At 34.7% G+C, this 24,429-nt stretch overlaps 1 protein-coding gene across 4 annotated transcripts in view; it reads right to left on the reverse strand.

The window, feature by feature from the left end:
- The window catches only part of TTC7B (tetratricopeptide repeat domain 7B), a 135,990-nt gene that overhangs the window by 64,436 nt on the left and 47,125 nt on the right, over window positions 1-24,429 (reverse strand). For 3 of the 4 annotated variants that reach the window (XM_084522758.1, XM_084522755.1, XM_084522756.1), the window contains exons 6-15: window positions 22,625-22,703; window positions 20,333-20,505; window positions 16,464-16,527; window positions 13,061-13,198; window positions 9,159-9,242; window positions 7,829-7,933; window positions 6,416-6,533; window positions 6,161-6,218; window positions 2,744-2,816; window positions 1,779-1,939 (exon numbers count right to left, since the gene is read on the reverse strand). In XM_084522758.1, coding sequence (XP_084378884.1) covers window positions 1,779-1,939; window positions 2,744-2,816; window positions 6,161-6,218; window positions 6,416-6,533; window positions 7,829-7,933; window positions 9,159-9,242; window positions 13,061-13,198; window positions 16,464-16,527; window positions 20,333-20,505; window positions 22,625-22,703 — 1,053 coding nt within the window. The remainder of the gene's footprint in view (window positions 1-1,778; window positions 1,940-2,743; window positions 2,817-6,160; window positions 6,219-6,415; window positions 6,534-7,828; window positions 7,934-9,158; window positions 9,243-13,060; window positions 13,199-16,463; window positions 16,528-20,332; window positions 20,506-22,624; window positions 22,704-24,429) is intronic. The other variant, XM_084522757.1, reaches the window with a different exon arrangement.

Raw genomic sequence — 24,429 nt, forward strand, 5'->3', positions numbered from 1 at the left:
TAATAACAATAAAAGAAATAGGAAGAAAATTAAATCATATGCCCTATGTTTTACTTTAGTATTTACCCAGTACAGATTTATTACACTGTAAAGCTACCAAATTTTGCAAAAAAAAAAAAAAAAAAAAAAAAAAAAAAAAAAAGTTAGGTACTTGATTCTGACAAATAAAGAGAATACCAAGAAAAGCCTTGTACTATTTAGCTTACTGGGATTGCAGACATAACTGAAAGATGAAAGAAAAAACGTTATGATTTGAAATGTTTACAAAAGCTGATAAAATACCAAAGACAAATAATAAAATGTTTTAGTATATCCCAAAATCAGCAAGCCTTAGAAGAACACACAAGGATTTCTTCCCAGCCTGCTAGGAAGTACCATGAATTCCTGCTCTTTAAAGAAGCTGCAATATAAAAAATAGAATCAACAGTACAGGAAGCATTTGTGTTTCACATTTTATATGCTCATACATACATGCTGACAACTATTTCAAGAGCACCAGATATAGTGTGCAAGAACAGATTGTAAACATGAGGTTTTGCTGATAAATCCTTGCAAAAATAATCCAGCTACATGAAGGAGTCAATCCAAATTTATCTTATTGACCAGATGTGTTTGGCTAGCTGTCAGCATCAATTGCAGAGCACACACAAGAGATCTCAGTCATATCCTCAACCTCTCTGGAACCAGCATCAATTTGACAGCACCAAAGAGAAGACTCTAAAAGACTGCCTGGAGATGCACCTTGAATTCAGCAGCTGTACATCTGATGTAGATTCCTACTGCCAAGATAATTCTCTCCAGTTCCCTGATCTGCACAAGCAGGTTTTAACGTAGCACACTGTATCACCATGGTGTTTGTGTTATGTAACAGGACTAACAGTGTAGAACCACAATTATGACTCATGTCATTAATATACATGCCTTACTAGAACTACCAGAACTTTAGAAAGAACAAAACAATTCAGGCAACACATTTAACCACAAAATGTAGATACAAACAAGTATGGAAAGGACACGAACCATACTTGAAAAACCCATAACTATCTGCCTAATGCTCGTAAGTAATTTTAAGCATTTTACTGAATGATCCTTTGTTGTTCTATTAAAACAGAGAGAAGTTTCAGATATACTTCTTCTAGATTATTAATTATTCTGAGAGATATAGCAGCATGTTCTTTGCCTTATATGATTCCACTAAGTGGCAGAAGATGAACCAAAAAAATTCGATGTCTGATGCTTCATTTGCCTTTCTAACCTGGATTTACTGACAGAGATCCGTCAGAGGCCTGAAGAAAGCACAGACAGGTTTAGGAGAACTGCTAGATAGTTCTCAAATCATGAAGCATGTCTGGAAACACCTAAAAAGAACTCAGAATCCATACAACATGCACAGAGTTATCTGTAGGATGGGATCAATCTCCCCTAGCCAATAGTAATGTCCTGTTTATCCTGCTTAGAACATTGCATAAAAACAGAAGACAGGAAAATACTCTTAAAGCATATAACAGGGAGAAACCATTGAAACAAGCAGTACATGGAAAAAGACAAAATAAGATCAGCTATCTAGCTCTAGCCTCCCTTCCAAAACCAAATACTTAATCACTATTTAAAAAGCCTTTAATAAAAATCAGTCTTGAATTAAATGTCAGGAGGGAACAATGCTGTAAAAAGCTTAAAAATTGATCAATTTCAAATCCATTGTCTTTCAAAATGAATGATATAAGCATCTATGAAAAATATGAGAGAAAACACAGAAAGCAAACACAACATTCACTCACATAAAATTTTCTGGATATTCACTCAAGGCCATATCAATGATATTCAAAGCATCATGATAGTGTTTCTGGGCTGATAGCAAGAGCGCAAGGAGATGAAGAGAGTTGGCATCATCTCCTTGTAGCTGCAGAGCCTGACGAACATAACCCAAAGCTTCTGGTATCTGATTAAAAAAAAACAAAAAGCAGAAAAAGAAAGCACCAGTATTAGAAGTCTTTCTTATTACTTGATTACATGTATTTAACGTTTTCACACTGTTCACCAAGATAGACTCCTGTAGAACACTCTTCATCAGTGTAAAAATAGACTTGATGTTCTACAATGATCTGCAAAAGTTTAATAATATATTAACCCTGAAAAATAAGACAGAAAAATAAGTTTTAAAAAACAGTTCCCTTCAGCCTCTTAAAATATTAGCTTACAGTTTTTTTTTTTTCCAAATACAGGTTGTATTTCTCCATGACTTTGAAAATATTTTAATTCCAATTATAGTCTTACTTTCTAATTCTGTTTGCAATAACCAAATCTTCTGAAAGTATTCAGAAAAGGCATGTATCTTATCAGATACTGAATACTTAAGCACTGTCTAGATTGTTAGAGACTAGATTCAAGAGTCCCACTCTCTTGATAATCCATAAACAGAGATCACACGTAATAGGTAAAAACATGGTAAAAAATTGACTTTGGTACTCTCTGCCAAGCACCATTAATGATGAAAAACATAGATTGAATGTGTTATGTTTTATTTCTGATCCTTGGGCTGCAAATACTGTGGCAGAAGTCTGGAGAAGTATATAAAACCAAAGGTGTTCAGAGAGAATATATCCATATATTTTTAATATATATGCATATATGCACAAGGAAAACCACAATTTTGTTGAAGAAATCTTCATCAGCATCCACCAACAGATACATGCTTTAATGTTCATATGGCAATGTGAGGTTGCTCTTCTAAAACAGAACTAACCTGTCTGGATATGGCAAGCTGCAGTGCCAAATAAAAAGCTGCCAGATGATCTGTTGGAGACAAACTGTGAGCCCTGGAGAAAAACAAAAACAAAGAAACAAAACAAAAACAACAGTGTGTTTTTTTTTTTCTCCTGTTAATACAGGTTAGACACCCCTACAAATGCATATATATTCATGTATGCATGTTCAGATCTCTTCACTACATTTATCCTGGTATTTTTATATACCTGGTATTCATTACAGTGACTTCTCCTGTACTTCTCAATCATCTTTGATTTAAAGGGATGCATTTGGGTTCATATAAATGACCCAAAGTATCATTTTTTTGGAGAAACAAATTATGTAATTTTAATATAAGTTTTTAAAATGAGCAATACAAAATAATTATTTAATTAAAATATACTCCAAAACTATATGTAACTAAGTTTTAATAAACATTCATTAAGCAGAGATTTCTTACATATACACACAGAAAAGAAACACATCAATGTGCCTTCAAAGACAAGAATGATGTCATCTGCATGAGAAGTACCCAAGCAATCACACTGCCCTTGACCAGGATGGTTCTGAAGCACAGAATTTGAAGAGGAAAAGTAGCAACAAAGTAGACCTGAATTTTATTTATTCTAATATTTTACACTTACTCCCAAAATGTTGATGATTACTGCTGTTGCAAACCCCAGTTACCAAAACAAAAATAATATTTTCCCACATTTTTATTAATGTTTGTTTGATTTGAATATTCAGGTCAAATGCACATAATTTCTATTGTTCATATCGACACAAATCCCACACAAAAAGTTCTTGCAATACACTGTAATACAGCCCTTCCCATGTAAGATAAGTTGTTGTTGTTGTTTTGGTGGGAGCTTCAGCATAGACAAAGAAACCTGATCATTATACCCCAAAATGATGTGTAGTGAACACTGAGCAGCAGGAGTGCCACTATATTTAATCTATATTTGATGTATTCTTTTAATGCAGGCTCAGGTAGAAGTAGTGTGCAATAATCATCTTCAGAACATCTAATCAGTCTTCTTCATATGGAGCAAACAAAATTAACCTTTAATTCATAACAATCACAAAAGGAACCTTCTGCTGGTGCAATTCTGCCTTCCCAAGTCCAAAGAGACAGCTCCATTAGTTTAGCAATTACTCTAACACATATCAATGTAGCTTAAGTTAGTAGGGGGCTTCTTTATATTTTATTGAACTTAACTCTAATTTCAAAATTAGAGTCAAATATGAAACCCTAGCAGAGTGTAGGAATTTTCGTTTGTTTGTTTTCTGTTTTTTCTTTTTTCATCTTTTATCTTGGAGAGTACTGGTTCAGTCACCAAGCTTCAGCCAGTGAAAGAATAAAGCTGTTACTATCTATCAAAAATTTGGCAAGTTCTGTGAAACTCTCCAATTCACACCAACCACATGAAAAGCACTGAAAGTCTTCCAAAAGAAGTTAGCGAAGCAAACACCCCCTCAGCACTGTGCAAAGATGGCAACAACTGCCTGCTCAAATGGCCAATGTCACAAAGTGATGGCCTTGAAATATGGCATAGAAAAGGGTCCCTGCACAAAACTGAACTTCTTCAGACTTCTGTTTCTTCAGGAATTGGTCCTCTAAGCAAATGATTTAAAAAGGAAAAAAAAAAAAAATCAAAACAACAACAACAAAAACTTGACAGATTAGAATACTGATCCCAGTACAATTGCTTGTTCTATAAACTGTGTAGGAGATGAATGGAGAATTTCAACTTCCATCTCCTTTTTTTTTTTTTTTTTTTTTTTTTTTAAGAAGCGTGAGAGGAAAATGGGCATGATTCTGGTAAGCTTAGCTTTGTTCCCACTCTGTGTGGGAACAAATTTTAGGTAACATCCTATACCTAAATCATCAACACAAGCAACTAGCAATGCTATGAACCACACTGCAGCATATTCCCAGTCTAGCAGATTTATCAGACTCCTTTTGTGAGCCTCTGTGAACACAAATGGAGAAACATGTTAATATGCAAAACTATCACCTCACAAAACATACTTTCTCCTTTCTCATAGGAGATAACCATAGAATTTTAAGATGCAGAAACTACATTCTCTTCAAGGGCCAAACCATTCTATTCAAGATCATATGTGGAATGTAAACTACTCATCAGTAATCATCGCTAGCAGCAATAACAACTCACTAGCGTTTTGAAAACATACACCCTATGTATTACTAACACCTTCAAAAGACACTTTAAATAAGTGTATGTACAGGTTAATTCTAAGAAAAGACAGCAGAAAGAACAAGTATGTAACTGAATACCAATACTCTTGAATGTGCACTTAAATACTAAACAGTGTTCTTAAGAGGTTGCGTGAACTTAAAAAAAAAAAAAACAACAACAAAAAAACATATATATGTATATAACCCACACACACAATGAATCACAAAGATGATGCAAAGAAAACAGATGTAATTAATCCCCATGTCCTCCAAATTTTCTGTGTATAAATTTATATTTTGCTAGTTAGTACAAATATTTCAAAGATCCACATCACTACAAAACTAAAGTTCTGCTCAACCTACATAGCTAGAGAACATATGCAATGGTTTGTTGAAGAGTTGCTAGATATGTTTTTAGATTTCAGCTGGCACCTATCACTGCTCGGAAGTCTTTGAAACCAAGCAGTTAAGAAGGCATCAAGAGGCTTATTGTTCAGCTGCAGAGAATGAAACATAAAAAGAGGCGTAGTTAAATGTTGCAGCTCTTCTGCTGGTTATGCCATCAAGATTTGTTTCTTCTGTAATTAGGGTAAAGATGTTCTCTTTCATCTCTTTATCATTTGTAGAGTCAAACTCTTGTGAATGAACTATTGTTACCTCCAAAAGCACTGCTTCTGTGTAAGGCACGTGGAAGACTGGGCATTTGCAATGTCACTGCCTACACCATTAAATCTCCAGATAAAACTTATTTTCTTGTCTGGGCTTACAACCTGCACTTCACCCCTGAACCACAGCAGTAGGGCCTTGATTATCGTTCTGCCTGTACTGGCATAAATAATGATAACCTGCTATATAACCTGATAAGCAACTACCTCTTCCAGAAATGTTATCACACTGAATCATGACTTAAAACCTTGCATCGTAGTATTATTTCCTTCTAGATCAGAACAGAATCCTCCTCTAAGCAAATATTTTATACTAGACAGTAACACAAATGTCTTTAAAATGAAATAAAAGGAAATCCTTATGAATCAATTTAGGTATTTCTGGCAGAAAATGATGAAGTGAATGTTGAAGAAATACATTCTGTACTCATGAAGGCAAACTCCCAGAGGTGAAATCCTCATTACAGTCTTTTACAAGTCCCTTTCTAACACATAATAAAGCTTTTCACTACACAGGCAGAATTAAATGAAAAGATTAACACCCACTCACCTCTGAAATGCAAGAAGAGCCTTTCTCTGTAAGACCTCTTGCATCCCTCGCAAAGATGCTAAAAAGGATATATTTAATCAGTGATATGCAAGATCAAGAGATTCCATTCCACATGCTCACTGAACTAGTGCTAATATATTGACTAGGGAAAATGGCTGCACACAGAAGTTTTAATATTAAGTCTAGTATTCTGATAGGTATCCTTTTTTAGGCAACATGAGAATTTCCAGATTTGAGTGTTTATTCTTATCTTACCATCAGTAGCCTGCAGACTGTAAGTCAATCCCAGTGCCAAGTAGCCTTTTGCTTTGAACTCAGACGTTTTGTCTCCAAGATCAACAACTGTTTTGGCAAATCTTTCTGCTTCTTCCAACTGAAAACATTATAAAACATCCATATAAGTCTAAAACTAGCTAAAGCTTAATGAGAAGAATACACAACATGTGTATTATGCTCACTGAATCTGTTGAAATCTCAGTCATAAACACTTTTAGGACTGCTTCTCTTTCCATTAGACCTAGTTTTCTTGCTAAGTTCACAGTATGGAATGCAGATTTAAGAATGCTGAAGCACCCACTCTTATGGTTGAAATAAATACTGGTACAAAAAGCAAAATTACTGTGTTTTCACCTTTTCGTTTAAATTAAGAAGGCATTTCTGTTCTATAGCTGCCATCTACCATTTTTGCATTTCATAGTTAATATTGAGTTCTTGCCCCACAAACCATTTCTTTAAGAGAATCAATTACAAAAAACATGGTTCCAAGTCTGCAAAGACTATAGCCATGCAAATCCCTGCATCACATACAATATTGCTGAATGTATGCAAATTCATGAAGAAAGAAACTTGTAAAAGATCAGGGTTTAACTGCATACCCAGGCTAGCATGTTATTCAACAATCTAGAAAGAAAATTAAATAAATGTTTGAATCCATTCCTGTAAATGTAAATGCTAAGTATAGCTAGCTACTCCATATAGAGTCAATCCATAGGGAGCAATTTACAGAAGTAGGATCTACGTTAATTACTAAAACTACTGTTATCAGCCTGAACAAGTCATATATCTACTACTGTGCTATTTTCTCAGTTTCTGATTGTGACCCTTCTCATTCTTTTTGAAATATTCTTTTAAAAATTACATTTATTTCTTGAAAATTCGTATTATGATCTTAGACCACCTTAATGTTTTTTGTATAGATTCATCAGTTTCAAGGATATGAATAATGCAACTCAAGTAACACTTTTGCAAAAGACACTGCCTCTACTAGGAATTCATGAACACCAGCTGTCTCCAAACATGGTGTCAGTGGAAAAGTTTCTCAAAAAGAATGAGGGATTTGTCCCATTCACTTCCCAAGATAGTTATTTTCTACAGACATCAGTCAAATTTTTAATCTCTGTATGCCAACAACGTTTCAATTTCTAATACATTCTGTCTTAGATCAGTACAAAGATATGCCATGTGGATAAGCTTAACCATTGCTGTCAAGTATTTTAAAGCCATGCAACAGGGATGTACATGTGCATACACTTATCTGTACTATGTTTTCTGTGACGATCTTATGCACAGTCACTGACCAAAATTATTTTCTACATCTCTAAACCAAGATTTTGTTGCACTTTAATCTCAGATCTTGCTGAAAAGACCAACAGCGGTGGCAAGGCTTACCCAGTGGAGAGATCCCATACAGAGCTTTGCAGCAAGGAGTGGAATAGTTGCATCATCTGGTTTCAAACGTATACATTCCTTCAAGACTTTAACTGCTCGAGCAGACTGTTAAAAACATTTTCCATTGAAATTACTAAAAACATAAATACATTTCACAGATACAAGATTAGTATTTCCATTTTCTGCTTTATTTTTCCCCTACATGAAGGAGCCATTACTGAACATTTTGTTGAAAATTTGTCACAAGAACTCTTCCCATGGAACAGAAGAGTTTAGCCACTGCTGTAGTTATTCTCCTCCTATGAACTATGATGAAGAGTCCCAGGTGAAATATTTGCTCAGAATGTATTCCCAATGGTACATAATTCAGGAAACAGTTTTGAGATGCATTTAAAAACTTTGGTAGGCCTACAGGCTCACATTACATCAAGGAAAATGAAAGAGAAGAAACAGGGGACGGTAATCAGAACAAGCTATATTTTAGTGCTCTTTGGGAGTTATAGCAGCACATAAGAACAGTAGATATAATACAAGACATTATAACAGACTGTCATTGCTCCTCTTTTTAAATTATTTTTCCTCTATCCAATCGTAGTTTAAGAGAGCATTCTAAATGAACAGAGAATGACAAGAATCAAGCACTTTAAGAATCAATATACTTCAAAAAATAACTTTGGAAGAAATAAAATCATTCCTTTCCCCCACACTGAAGATAAGCAAGTTATCTCTACTGTGAATGGTCTTTAAAAAAAAAAGCATTTACATTATATAATTAATATAAAATATTTTTCATAATGTGAGATGGAAAAGCAAAAGGAACTGTAAATAGAAGATTGCATCTATTAATAAAATCTACTAGATTACAAAAAATATATTTTTTTTCTCATTTTAATAGTACAGCACGCACAGTCTCAAATACAATAATAGAGATAGCCAAATTCCCAAAGAAAAAAAAGAACAAGAGCATTATTAATCGGCATTAATTTGTACCTAGAAATAACGTTTGTTCATCAAAACAGCACATGAACAGGGATTTTACTGGAAAACATGATCTGGTATAATTCATATTCATTTAGCTTAGCTTGAGCTTGTTGGTAAGATAGTTCTTACCATCAGCTTTTAGTCCTCTTAAGTTAGAAACCATTTAAAATAAAAGGATTTTTACATTCTTTCTACAGCACTAGGCATGAATTCACAAATACAGTGTAGTTAGCCGGTTTACAGATGAGAATTAATTTCAAAAACAATACAGGTGAAAAATTATAGAAGTGCAAAATACCGTTATCAAAAGCCAACAAAACAAGAATTACATCAAAAAATTAAGACTTACTTTTCCTGCTGCCATCAAGGACAATGCAAATTGATACCAGAGATGGAATTCTTCAAATGCAAACTTCATGGCTCTTTCTAAACACTATTTTTTGGGGGAAACATTTTCATTAAAGGAACGTTCTTCAATTATTAAGAAGATATACTAGTATAAAATTTTTATAGACTAACATATAAAATACATGTAAACAAAAATATGAATTATTCAATAAGTGGAAACAGCTGCTAGACTATATATTTAGGAAAAAAAGAATTGAACTGAAAATTGATTTCCCATATACTAACATACTCCTACTGTCCTATTCAGTCTGAGAGAAGCAATGATAAAAATCAGTCGGCTTATTCTTAAATGAAGGTATCTAGAGCAAAAGCTCCAACAGGCAAGAGAAGTCTTAAGTGAAAAGAAAAATTGTACACACACATTCTTTAACTTATGAACACTAGTCTAGTAATGGCACTGTACATACTTATCAATACCACTTAAAAGTGGGAGAGGAGAAAGAAATAACATTCTCAGGTGAACCTAAGAATTTTATCTTGGCACACTAAATACTCTGCTGAGATTTTCTAATTTAATAATGGAATTCCAAAAGGAAATTCATTATTACTAACTGAAATTAAATATACTACAATCATGTTTTGTGCTAATTTTGAAGGTTTGGTATCTGCTGTTTTCCATAAGAACTATTTCATTTTGCTATGCTCTTTTTGCTTATCAGGCTAGCTCTAAGGAGTTGGAATACTTGAAAAGTGGAATGCTTCTCTGGATTAAACTGTTTCAGCAATTAACATTCCCATCTGCAATGTGAAATTAATGAAGCAGCTTTTCTGATCTGACAGCTATAATGTATAGGTTTAATTGCAAGACCATGAATTAGTTTTTACATTCAAACTCAGAAAGCACTGCCAGGTATTTAGTGTGTTCCCAAATAATAGACTGCCTAATGATGCTTTTTTTCCCATTTCTACACATACACGTATGTATGCATATATGAGCATTAATTATACCGAGCCACTGATTCACAGTTAGAAACAAAAACAATTTTCTAGGCCTCACTTAATTAAAAATAACTTGCCCATTCTAACTGACAGAAAATACAAAAGTTGGAGAAGTTGTTAATAACAAAACAAAACAAAAAAAAAAAAGTATAAGAACACTAGGGTCTTCAATTGTATTCTAGAAGGCTTGAGTTTCAATGGACTAATTAATAATCTATATGCTGTTCAGACTCTAAACCAATGATCTATATGCTGATCACTGCTGTTCTGAAACATTCTCTCAGAAGCGAGACATGGCCCTGAAAAAGTGAGAGCAGATATTGACCTGATGGAGGAAACCTTATTGCTAACACCCTGTGATTTCCTGCACATTTGGCAATTCTGCCAAGTACCTGTCTTTGACTATGCACACAGCGTGGCAGTTACAAAAATAAGTACTTCAAGTGACTGTCTTTTACTGCATTTAACATCCACTCTGGAAGTTCTGTATATACCTTTATTTAGAAACAGTCCTTCTGGATGATACTGGGAGGCTAAAAACAGGAAGATATTTCATCACATACAACACCTTGACATCCAAGGCCTGTGTCTGTTCTTTTCAGAGGTTGTTTTAGAAACACATTTAACCCTCTATTTTCATCTGCTTTGGTTTTCTTCAGTGAAATGAGGATTACAACGACAAGGAGGAAGTAAAGAGCCATATAAAATAGAGAAGAATTCTGCCAGGGAATTCTTCCCATTTCTCTGATTTATGATGCTTCCTGACTGATCTTAGAGCTCTGAAGGTCTTTCCCGTAAACAGAACTTAAATAATTGGTTTAACCAAATGTTTAAGTTGTGCTCATCTTGAAATAAGATTGCCAACACTTAAAATAATAAAACTGGATGCGAATAACAGTAATAATATAATATCTGTTATAATTGAAACCAAAACCAAATCCATTATTCCAGCCACAATGTAAAGATACCAGATAAGAACTACTAACACTTTGAAAGAAATGTCTGGAAAGCACCCTAAACTATGAATACTATTTCTGAGCCTGACCACTTAAGAAAACAAGATCTAACTTTTCCTTAACATTTTTGCCCAGAGAAGCTGTGGAGTATCTCTGGAGATATTCAAAACCCGCCTGGATGCCATCCTGTGCACTGTGCTCTAGCTGACCCTGCTTGGCAAGGGAGTTGGATTAGATGATCTCCAGAGGTCCCTTCCAACCTCAACCATTCTGTGATTCTGTAATTGTAACCCAGGGCTACACACCCCCTGCCCATGTGGTAGGTTAATATGTAAAAAGGAAAGGTTTCACCAACCCTGCCAGCTGTTTAAAGAAGAAAGAAATCAGAGTTTTCAAGTGTTTTTTTTTTTGTTGTTGTTGTTTTTTTTTTCCCTCTAAATAATTGTTAATATCTACCCTTTAAACAGTTCTAGATGTAAAATATATAGAGATTTGTCTCCCACAGCTTTCTTTGATGCAACTGCCTAAAGCTCCATGAAGGTGACAGTGTCTGTACCAGCAGGTAAATGCAAATTTTCCTGAGTTATATTGTAGAATCATGGTTTCGTATAAATTTTCATATTCCTTGGTTTCATTTTCCAGTATACTGATTAAAATTGACCTGTATGCACAACTTGCATCTGTGCAATATTGTCAAGGGGAGAATACTCCAATTCAGAGCTTAATATCACAGAAAGTGTGGATTTAAGAATCACTATCAACATATATTAGTGAAAAACCAGGGTTTTACTTTTACCTAATTAAAATAGTCCTTTATTATGGTAAAGGGGTGCGATTTCTTAACAAATCAATCCCTGAATATGCTTTCTTTCTTTATTTCTTAAAATATTTCTTCCAGGTATCACTAATTAATCACGGTCATCTACAGTATCCTGCTGCTGGGTGAGCACTGTTTTGAGCAGCAGAAAGATCTGCTCTGTCCAAAGAGTGGCTGAGCAGGCTGTTTCTCAGATTTAAAACAAACAAACAAAAAACAATTTTAACAATATTTGAAAATTTCCTAAGGTACTAAGCCTAACAAAATGCACCCAAGATGCAGAAACACAAGACATCTGAGAGAGAGAACACACTTTCCTACAGACTTCAAAAAAAAAAAAAAAAAAAAAGTAATACATTCCCCTTTTATCAACTCTAAAATTATTTTACTAACTACTACAAATTTGGAACACTCCAAATAATATGAGATGCACAAAATAGATTTGTTTCAAAATAAAACCTCAAAAGTCCTTTGTCTGGATATTAATACTGGTGATCTATTCATTAGAAAATGTTCTAGGTGGAAAAAACTCCAACCATTAATATCTGTATCTTATTACAAACACACATTAGTAGATTCATGGCAATATATTTAAACGGGCACAGTTAGAAAAATTGAGTTTGTATCTTTTAAGCTTTGAAAGGGAAATCAGAAGCAACTAAATTCTCTAGACCAAATGAAACAGAAGAATCAAAAGGAAAAGGCCTATGAACATTCAAAATCTTGTTTTTCTTGTAGTACTTCAGCCCTGCTAGTTTAGCTATTGAAGTTCATGTCTCTGGCTGTCTCAAACTCTTCCAGTCATTCCTCAACAGCTTTTATGTTTTGCTTTTCTTTCCTGCTGTCTGTTTAATGTGCATCTTTTTAAGCAGATCCATGCCTCCCCAGCTAAAAAGCATGTGAACTCCCGTGCCACTAAACATTACTCACACCTTTCACCATTTCTGTGATTGACTGCCTCGAGTCACCTGTAAAAATTCAGACAGTAAACATTTTTGGATGGGAAGTATCTATAGTAGTCAGAATGACAGTATCCTGTATTTGTTTAGCCCTAGAATACTAAGAAAACTAACATGATTAACAGAAACAAACAACAAAGATGCAGTTGAATATTCACTGCAATGGACAAACCTCTGAGAGCATTTCATATTGGCCTCTTCTTCCCAAGGCTATCGTAAGTAAATCATATACTACAGATGCACTTTGCAAACTGATGATACGATCATTTTTGTGTTCTGGTATTCGGCTCAATACGGCATCACGGTTAGCCTGAAACATACACCAAAAAGAAACCAAGTCAGCCACTAAAATTAAACCTGTTTTTTTTTTTATTATTATTATTTTTTTTTTGGCTCAGGTAACTACTGTTCTAATCAGACTGAAAGTCTGAATCACCAAGTTGTCACATTAGCTGAAAGATTTATGTTTCTATATGGACCTATTTTTAATCACTTGATTCTAATTACATATATTACATAGCATATACAATTATGAAAGTTCTCAGAAACCCAATAAAGTATGTTTTTAAACATAATGCATAGTCATCTTTTACATTTTTTTGAAGGCAAGTAAAACATTTGATAATGACCTTCAAATCTCCTATTCCATCTTTTTGTAAAATAAAGCAATCGAATTTTTTTGTCTTCATACTCAACTACTCAGAGTATCTTCTTTATTTGTAGATTTGGTGATATTTACATAGTAGCATTTGTGCCAATGGGAATATATCTGGTAGGTTTAATACAAAAGTTAAAGATCCTTCTCTGTCTTTCCCCTCTCCTCCCCTTTTCATTTGGGCAGGATGTGGCCCCCTTAATACATTTTCCTTTCTTTTCCTTTAATAGAATATCCCAAGTTGGAAGGGACCCATAAAGATCATCGAGTCCAACTCCTGGCACTACACAGGTCTAACCAAAATTTATTTAAAAATTATTTTAAAATACATTTATTTAAATAAACTGAACTAAATTTAAATAGGCTGAATTAAAATGGATAGTTTGTTTCCCCCTCCCCCCCTTTAGAGGGGAGGAATAACATCATTAAGCACCAATAAATTGCTTTTCTGTTTTAATAGTATAACATTTGGAGCTCTGATCATACTCAAAGAATCATTAAAATCAGAATAATTAAATACTGAAATAATTTTTCAGAGATGTACGGAGCATAAAATGCACAGACACTTCAAGATTTATCAACTGAACAATCCACAGCTTGGTTTGTAAACACACACCCCCACATACACCCCAAAAAAGACATTGTACTTTCTTTTGATCAAGAAGTCTTCGCCTTTTCCTTTCTACACTGCATAAATATTTAGGCAGCTTCAGGAACTTCTTCCTTTTTAACTCCACGTTTAATCACTCTTGAGTTAATTCCTTACAAGTACAAAACAAGCTATGAAACAGCACTTCTTGTGAAAAAATGACTGACAATGCCAAAGCAGTTTATGGGAGAGGATGCCTTGTTAAGTATTAAATATATATCTGAACAGTAATTTTCTGCTTCCATTCACCTTCCAACCTGAACCCTTCTGTGATTTTGTTACTTACAGCTCAGCTGACATGCAGCAACATGTACACCCACTGCAACTTGGATATCTCAGTCCTTTATATCCTACCTTTCTATTCATTCCTGCTTAGGTAAGGAAAGGCTGGTCTAACTTTGCAAGTGTAACAGCTAGAATACAAGGACGTCTTAAAGTAAGTGATGGCAGAGTTGCAGCTGACTTTCCTCATTATGTATGACAGTACACTGTAGCAGCAGTCGTGTGGCTAAATGAGTGTTTTGTACTCTGAAATGTACCTATAAGAGAATTAGAATACTTAAAAAGCACAGAACTATCTTTCTCAGAGCATTTCTTTCATAAATATTGCAATTTAAATCTTACCCATCAAAGTGTCCATTCCAAATTCAGAAATTCAGGGAACTCAATGTGACACATAAGTGTCATTTACAATCCACTGTCACAACTCAATTTTCTGAATATATGTTGCACTAGATCTAATCCAAATAAGGAGTTATGATGTTAGAGTGCACCACACTTCCCTGAAATTAGCAGTACAATCTGGGGCTTATATACATATAAAAATTTGATTATGTTTATTTACACAAAATGCCACTTATATGTCAGATTTCCATGTTGTTTTCCAATATGTACTTAAATTCATGAAGAACAAAAGTCTTGAAGCACTGTTTATGTTTTTAATAATTCCCAAACAAGAGATCATACTACATTGATAATACAACACCATCTCTAAACAATAGTTTATTCCATCTTCTGTAATCATTCTCACTTAGCCAAATATTGGTTTCAAAATTGTAAGTCATGTATTACTTCTAATCACTACAGCTAGCAAGAGTTCGCATGCACTGAAGCTGAAGTAAGAGCTCTCAACTCTCAGGGAGATAACTCTCACAAAGACAAGTGTGTACCGATGAGTAGTTTTATGGTTTAAAACTTACCACCCTTTTGGTAAGGGCATCGTGCAGCAAAAGCAACACACAGTACATGGAAATGTTTGCTCAGTCTAATTTTCTGATGACACATTCTGCCATGAATACATTGCAAGGTAGGTCACTAGTATTAAGGATAGTAGTTTGTACTACTATGTAAGTGTGCAATTCTAATATAGTTCAAATCGGACATCCACTAAACTGTTCTAATCTTATTTAACTACCAAAACAGAAATTATGCCAGAGTGTAAAAGCATTCAAATCACCTACAAAACTTAAAAGACTAAGTCTCAGTGACATGTAATGAGACATACTAATATATGATGCCTGAGACCCTAGAGGTTACACCCCTCCAGTAAGAGGCTCAGCCATGATTAGAGCTTAAGCTTCTCATTTCTGTCATTGGAAAATATGCAAATAACCTGGTGTGAGAATGTCATTACATGATAGTTAATGGATGACTAGTAGAATCATGCTAGAGGAAAAAATGAAAAACTTATACAAGGCACAAGAAAGCCATTGAAAGGAATCAACTACTGAGGAAATTAGGAGACTTGAAAAAAATAAAAATAATCCAGCAGCAAATGTTGAATGTCAGTATCATCAAAAATAATTTACATATTTGAGTGATATCTGAGTTCTAACACACAATGGAAAATATTTTCGGCTATGTTTCTTATGCTTACCTAGTAGTCTTTTATTTTATCTTATTTTTTACAACAGAAATAACTTACATTTTGAGTCTGTCTGTCTGAATGGCACTCGCTGGTGTAACAATGGTTCATACCGATAAGAGATGCCAAATCAAAGACCTGGCTCTGTGTTCACCTGCCTATCGTTTGGATGAGGCTAGGTTCAGCCACTCCAAAAGCAGAACTCCTATTCGTAACATTGCTGAACTCATCCTTCTGCCTCAGAAGAGAAGCTTGAGTTTCAGAAATAACTGCCTGCTTTCCTAACAGAAAATGAAACACTGGTCAAAAAGCGAGACACAAAAAAATGTTCTGTTTTCGTTTAAAAAAAGAAAAGGGAATACACACATACACATGCAGCACATGCATATTCACTCTCTTTTACCTACCATAGATTCACTAATAAGCAGCAACAGTAAGGCTTCTTCTGTATTTTCTTGAGGACAAAAGATGCTGTTCAAAACAAGAATTTCATTATTTAAGCAGAAAACATTACTCTTAGGAGTATCTTACACAAATACAGCAAGAGTACTTCAAAAATAGAAAGACTTCCAGAAAAGAGAATAAATACTAACTTACACAGAAAAAACAATTGCTTAAAACTGTTTGCCATCATCCCTCTTACTTGCAAGCCAGTAAAGTATATATTTTCAATGAAATATAATTACTTGTGACTTAATACTGAACGTTTGCATAGGACTAAGCTGCAAACTTTACTACTTTCTTTTAGAGGAAGCAGAAAGCTCCCCATTTACCTATCCAGTCTTCGATGCAGAGTCTAACAACTTGGGAGTAGATCTAATATACCTCACTGGCAATGGTTTCCAGCAAGCAGTATAGCAATTAGAAATATTTACTGGAGAAATCACTTCCTCAGAGAACATAGGGAAGTTACCCCAAAGCTTATCAAAAGGAAAGCAAACATTATTTTCTTCTATTTGAATACCTATAAATATTTTGAAAAACTTTGAACATAAATAAATATTTGTAAATAAGTTAATGCTTGTCTCAGTGAAAATGCTCTTCATGGAGATACTGTGTGGAAAATCCTTCAGCTCACGTATACAAAAAGCTCAATATAGATGACTGAATTCAGACATTTTCTGTCTTCCCTGACAGATGCAGGCTTATGAATGAATTAGCTCCACGGTAATAGGGCAGAGCAAAAAAGGCAATTGGTATTACAAAATGACTACCAAACTGAGGATAAAGAAAACTGAAGAGGCAGTAACAGAGGCCTATAAAATCATAAATGTTATTAGTCATACACCACATACTATCCTCAAAAGAAGTGAATTCACTTAATTAATATATAGGACAGCATATTTAAAACAAAATTTCAAGACAAAAACAAGATTTCAGACTCAAACAGTTGGAGGTCAGAGGAATACCTAGGAAGAAGTCTCCTATAAGTCTGTCTTCGTAGTCATTGTCTTAGGTACTTGCTTTTGATCACTGTTGGGGATGAAATACTAGGCTAGACGTGTTGTCTGATCTGGTATCAATCACTTTAATGTGACCAAAGAAAAGCACTTAATTATATGCTTTGTTGAAACTGTGGAACTTCTTGCTTACATTTCCCAAGAACAAGAAAATTACACTGGACAAAGCTATGCTTTTGAAAGGAGGCATGTTTCTGCAGAAGGATAAGTTGATAACGAAGAACATAAATAAATTTGAAAGATTACACCTGAGAAGCCTGCTGTAAGTATTTTTGACTAAGGAAGCAGAATTGCTAGAAATCTTTGAAGGTAAAGGCTGTTCAGCTTTGTATTAGTAATGTGATAATGTGGTATGACACCGCAATTATGTGGGGTTACTGCTGTATCAAGTACTCACTAATTGAAATCTGCAATAAATGCAGCTAATAATAACAAGGCCACATTCCAGGAAAAAAAGTTTCACACTAACTATATGCTGTAACAGAGGAACTGACTATTCTTTAGTATTTACTGTGAGAAGTCAAGTAGGTCTTTGAATGCTTGAGAAAATATGTGACTCGGCATAAAAGATTTCCTTATAAATTACTTCAGAATATTAGGAAACAAATTTCAACAATATTATGCAGAAATAATTATAGAGCTGAAAGTAATCTTTATCCCTTCTTCCATAAACCTTTTGGAGTTACCCTCCAAGTTCTGTAAGCAAGTTTCATTCACCATAAAGGAAATCAGTAAAACTAAGACAGTATAGTCTAACACTGCGAAGATTTTAATTGTAGGTTTGTTTGTTGTGTGTTGTTTTTGTTTGTTTGTTTGTTTTTCTTTTTCAATCAAATGATGGCTGAAAAATTTCTTTGGCACTGAAAGTAAAAGCTAGGTATGAAATAGATATGAAATTTATTGGCCTTCATTTGCCCTATGGTGAAAGATAGGGAAATAATTCATTAATCATCTATCTGGTACTATAGCCAAGGTTTATTTTGAACCATTAATTTCTCAAGTTTAAGAATGTATTTAAGATGTATCAATTACACAGAGTTCTCTACGAGGAGCCTTCCTATCTTTCACCATTATAAATTAAAAATGAAACAAAACAACAACAACAACAAAAAAGCCAGAAAACCTAACCTAGTGGGGATTGCTTATCTGCACATTTAATTACAAACACTGAAGTAATTGCTTTATTGACCTTACGTTTATGGCATATCACTTACGAACAAAGAAAGTGTGTGCAAAAACTGCATACTTTTAATTTCAGTGATTGAGGTGTATTCACAAACCAGGTATCTCATTTACCATAAAGGCTGGCTGCATGTACAGTTTGTCAATTATGACCTTGCAGAGAAACACAGTAACTGTTTTGAAAAATTAAACGTTCAACTCTGTGCCTGCATCTTTTCTAGAAGCTCAAAACATTGCCTTTCAATGACTTAACATCCAAGACAATCAGATAAGACAAACTCAGGAGCTCACAGCCCCTAGCAATGGCTGGACAGCATTCTAAAAAAAAAAAAAAAAAAAAAAAAAAAAAAAGTAATTTATTTGGAGGAAGAAGGTCAAAAATTTCATCTGAATCAGCTAACAGCATCCTCAAAAGAGACTCCCAAATCACACCAATTTCACAGACTGGTTGAGGTTGGAAGGGCTATCTGGAGATTGTTTAGTCCAGGTCTTCTGCACAAAGCAAGGTCAACTGGCAGGTTGCTCAGGAGAGTGTCCAGTTGGATTTTGAGTATCTCCGGTGACGGAGACTCTACAACCCCTTCCAGTTCTGAAAATAAGGTTTTTCCTAAGTTTAAATGGAATTCCAATCTTCCCATCTGCATTAGTAAGTAAAGCACTCACTATCCTACTACAACAAAACATAACTTTATCTAGATCATTATCTCCACTACTACAATCTGTTTCTCAGTTCTCTGGCTCACAATGCTTTCCAGCACGTATCAAAGCAAGCAAGTAGTGGTTGTTTGCTATATTAAATGACCTGATCCCTCAAGGACTTGTGCATAAAATACAAGCAGAGCAGTGCAAAAGTTTTACTGAACATTACAAACATGCAACAAAGTTTCATCAGATCAAACTTAATGACAAAGGAAAAAAAAAAGACTGCAAAATGGTTAAGATTTCGTCTCTATAATTTGACACAAACATGTTACTTCCAGGCAGTAAGCTACAACCAAAGGCAATAATAAAGTAAAAAATTCCTTCAATATAATTTTTGGAAATGTCACAGTGGGTCTTAAGGAAGCAATTTTACCCTAGAAATCACTGAACAAGCTATTAAATTTTAAGAAAGTCCAAATTCTAGAAAATGGCAATCCATGTTTAATACTAACAGCGATTGTTTTGGGAAAAAAAAACAACAACACACACATACACAAACACATTAGCTGCAATTTTGTTGATTCGAAGTATTTAGACAAACTTTCTGTTTTGGAGGGAGCCACTTGCAATGTGGATAGCAGAAGAGGCAGAAGAGCAAACAGCTCTCAAATATCTCAAAATGACAGAAGACAGTCATGCATATTATGCTTTCTTTTGTATTGCAAGGATAATGAGAGATATTGACTCTACCATAAACGACATTTTGAGAGTTGAGAGCAAAGAGTCTTGTGCATACACTGCAAATTTCTGCTTGGAGAAGCACATTGCTTCCTTAGATCTCTTCATAGCATATACATACACACAGCACAGGAAACATCAGTATTCTCATTGTCCAATACCTTCTGCATTTTCAATAATATAAACTAAGTTACCCAGTGCACAGGGTAACAATTGCAATTAGAGAAAGCAAATAGGTACAAACACAAACATACTTTTCTCCAGTGTATACCCGTGGTCGTCTACTGAGTGCATAATTTTTCGTGTTTGAACCTTTCCGTAGTGGATCATCTAGCGGTGATTGGTGAGGAGGATCTTCCAGTGGATTCCAATAACTCTGTTCACACATGCCTCGTAACAAAATTTCAGCCAGTTGTCTTGCTATTGTCTACGGAATTGAAAGATTAATATTTTCATTAGAAATACTGAATCCAGTCTCTTCAAAAATGCTTGGAGTTTTTTAAATGAATATTAGTCATGCGGAATGTATTTTCTCTGATTTTAAATCATCTAAAATATCAGGTATTCTGCTGTTTGAAAGGTTTAAGTACACAGTTCAATTCTCTAAACACAAAGGAAAAAAAACAGCAGTAAGTCAACTTTTCAATTTTACCTATGAAAGTCTGGATACTTTCAAAGTATCAATAACACCAATGGTTGCTGCTAACAGTGGAGCGCATTCAGGTATATTTTCAGGTATTTTACATTTGATAACCTCTACTGCCTTTCGAGGAACCAAAAGGTGTTTCCCTATAGCCTATGGAAAAGATGACAGTGAGGCAGATTTCCACATTGCAGCCTGCTGAAAGAACCACGGTGCAGCATATGGATATTCCATGAAGGAACTGCAAGGCATGGGAAGGATCCACCATGGAAGCATGGGAAAAGTGCAAGGATGAAGGAGTGGTGCAGAGCAACTTTTAGGGACTCACCACAACCCCCCTTCCCCATCACCCCTGTACTGCTTGGAGCTAAGAGGAAGAGGTAAAAGAGTCAGGAACGATGGAGTGAAGTTGAGCCTGGGAAGGTGGGGGAAGAGGGGAGTAGTATTTTAGATTTTGTCTTTACTTCTCTCCATTCCATTCTATTTTCACTGACAATGAATTACTTTAATTTTCTCCAAGTCAAGTCTGTTTTGCCTGTGACAGTAATTGTTAAGTGACCTCTCTGTCTTTATCTTGACCCATGAGTTTTTCTATCTTTCTGTCCCTGTCCTGCTGAGGAGGGGGTGTAAGAAAGTAGCTGAGTGAGTGTCTGGCAGCCAGCCAATGTCAAACCCAAATCTAAACCCAAACCCAGATCTAAACTCAAACTGGACTTCTGACAGCTTGGACTTGAAGATGCTGGTGTTTGCTGCTGTTGCTGTTTAGCAAGAGTAAAACTAAGTTGCAGACAGACATGAAAAACTTTGAGAAATTAATCTTGGTACCAAATATGTAAGTGCAAAAATACCTACATAAATATTATGTAATAATATACATTTATAGCTTTGAGAAGTCATCTTATAATCCATAGCTACCAGTATAATTTTTTCTTTAATGCTTAATATATATGTATACAAGCTTACGTGACTACCTATGACAATGATGAAAACTCAGCAGCAGAAAAAAGGCAAGCTTTACATTTACATCAAAATTGGCAGTACTTCCCAGCAACAGCTGTGTCCTGTTCAAGGCATGGGCAGCACCACACAATCTTCTGCATCTTCTACCTTAATTCCTATACCACTTATTCTCCTACCGTTTCCAATATTATCCCTCTCCATTGAAAGTCTTCTATTTAACAAATTAAATATGATTATTAGGAGTCAGTTATTAAATAAATTAAGAAATAAATTAATAAACCAATTATAATCCTTACTACCATGTTGAAAGTTTTAAAGATGCAATATTAGGATACTAATCTAAAACATTTTAAAAATTGTTACCTTAGAGCAAAAGATGTAAGTCTTGGCCCTTTATTATATAAAAAAATGCAAAAAACGTGAATCACTTATTTGATAGAGGTTTATTTTACAATGATATAAATAACACAGCTTCAAGATTTTCCCTTTTTATTTCCTTCTCTTTAGGAAGCTTTATTATGAAAATAAAGAAACGATAACTCAGTAGCTTCCAATTTAAAAAACACATGAAGACACTGTACTTTGTCCTCACTCTCATTACGTTACAGGAAGAGAAAATAACATCCTTCTAAAATAAGGGCAAATCACAAATTGGGCAATTATAATTAAGCTTGTAAGCATGGTCAGTCAGAGATCAATCAGGTTTTACCATAACCACAAATAGGAAAGAGAGCTAAGGGAAAAACTGGGCATCAATCATTCCTTTTTATTTTAAAACTTTCATTTGAACCAGGAAACGTAGCTCTACAAAGTAGTGGAGAACAGATCCTGATCAGTATGCTGTAATCTGATTATTTGCCTCTATCTCATCCACTGTATTTATGCTTTACCTGCCTACTAGAACTCTGATGCTGCAATATCAGTGTGGTTTAATATAACTTACCATTCGCAGATTTTGCGTAGTTCTTGTTTCAACAGCTCTTAGTAACTCTCTGAATCTACCAACTCCTCTTGTCAAGTTCCTGTATATAAACATAAAATTTGACAGTATTCCAAATTGAATATAGTAACACTGTGATATATTACATGATAAAGTTGTTAAATTCCACACTATACATTTTTTTCCTGCATATCATCTGCATCTTTCTGTGAAACACAAATCTGGGGACCCCACCACTGATTATTGTAACAACATACACTGCCAGATTATTGGAGAAAAAAAATTTGATCTTTAGATAACTGAAGAGAAAACAAGAAAAGTGTAAGAAGTGACCAATCCAAAAAAGGAAAAAAAAAATCTGAAGTTGGTTGGGCTCCTGTAGTAGTTTTAAGTGGTAGTTGTTTTTTTTTTTCAATTGCATCAACCTTGAAAGTAGAAACTTTGGGGAAGGATCCAATTTTTAGCTGCCTGTTGATACCTTAACAAAGGAAAATAGGAAATTATAGTAAATCTCTTAATACTCAGTGAATGTAATGTGTGTGTTTTTTTTTTTTTTGTTTTGTTTTGTTTAATCTTCTTTTCATACAGGAAAGATTATGGACACAGTGAGGCCCACCCCATGGCCAGAAGAGAAGACTGGGAAATCAGTGTTCTGTTCTTGACTCCCACTGTTTTTTGGTGTGGCTTCTACCACTCAAGTTTCTTTGCCTTTGCTGCTTCTGCTGCCTCAACAACTTTTACAGAGTTTACCTAGAAACTCATTAATTATTTTACTTTTCAGATTACATGACAGAGGTCACTTCTTTTCTGTGTTATGTATAATGAAGGATTATCAACATATTTCAGAAACTTCGGTCTCCAGCACAGACAGATGTGTTTCACTAGCACAAGTTCACCTTTTAAAATGACTTTTTATATAAGAGTTTTAAAAGTTCTAACATTTCCAAGTAACAAAACCTCTATGAAGAGGTTGAATGCTATGTTGAAGTAAGCGGGTGGTGAGGCACTGGCACAGGCTGCCAGAGAAGCTGGGGATGCCCCATCCCTGGAGGTGCTCAAGGCCAAGCTGGATGGGGCTTTGAGCAGCCTGGTCTGGTGGGAGGTGTCCCTGCCCATGGCAGAGGGTTGGAACTAGATGGCCTATGAGGTTCCTTCCAACCCAAAACATTCTGTGATTCTATGATACTAAGCCAACAGTTGGTAAAGAAGAAATACTCAGTCACACAAGAAATAACTATCGTAGAAGTCCACATGTTAGAGCAGAACTTAACCATAGAAAGGAAACTATTTTATAAGTGACCAGTTAGCACGCTAAGAAAAAAAAAAATCTTAAATGTACATCTCACATGTGAACAACTTTGTAAAACATTTTTTATATATTTTTTATATATATATAATTTCACATAATAGCTAATAAATAGTATACCCACTCAAAGAATAGTAAAGGAAGTACAGAAAGTCAGCAGGGCAAATTTTGAAAACTCCTCTGAACGTAATGGAAGCTGGATACGTTCAGCACCTTTGGAAAGCCAAAATACCTACCATTCATCAAGACCACAAGATACGTATTCAAGAGAGCCAAAACCAGACCACTGGAATCCCAGTTTTAAGTCCTCTAAGTGCTAGAGCATATTTCTCACGAATGGAGCTTCCTCTCAAGGACTGTACTGCAAATTCACAAATGTGTCCTCACAACAAGATTCAAAAATAACAAACAAAAAACCCACACTGGCCAAAACTTGAAGAGTTGCCTGCAAAATTATCAAAAAAGAGCATGAGCATATAAGAAAAAAAAAAAAAAAAAACAA

The sequence above is a fragment of the Aythya ferina genome, assembly GCF_964211825.1.
Source record: "Aythya ferina genome assembly, chromosome: 5".
Lineage (NCBI taxonomy): Eukaryota > Metazoa > Chordata > Aves > Anseriformes > Anatidae > Aythya > Aythya ferina.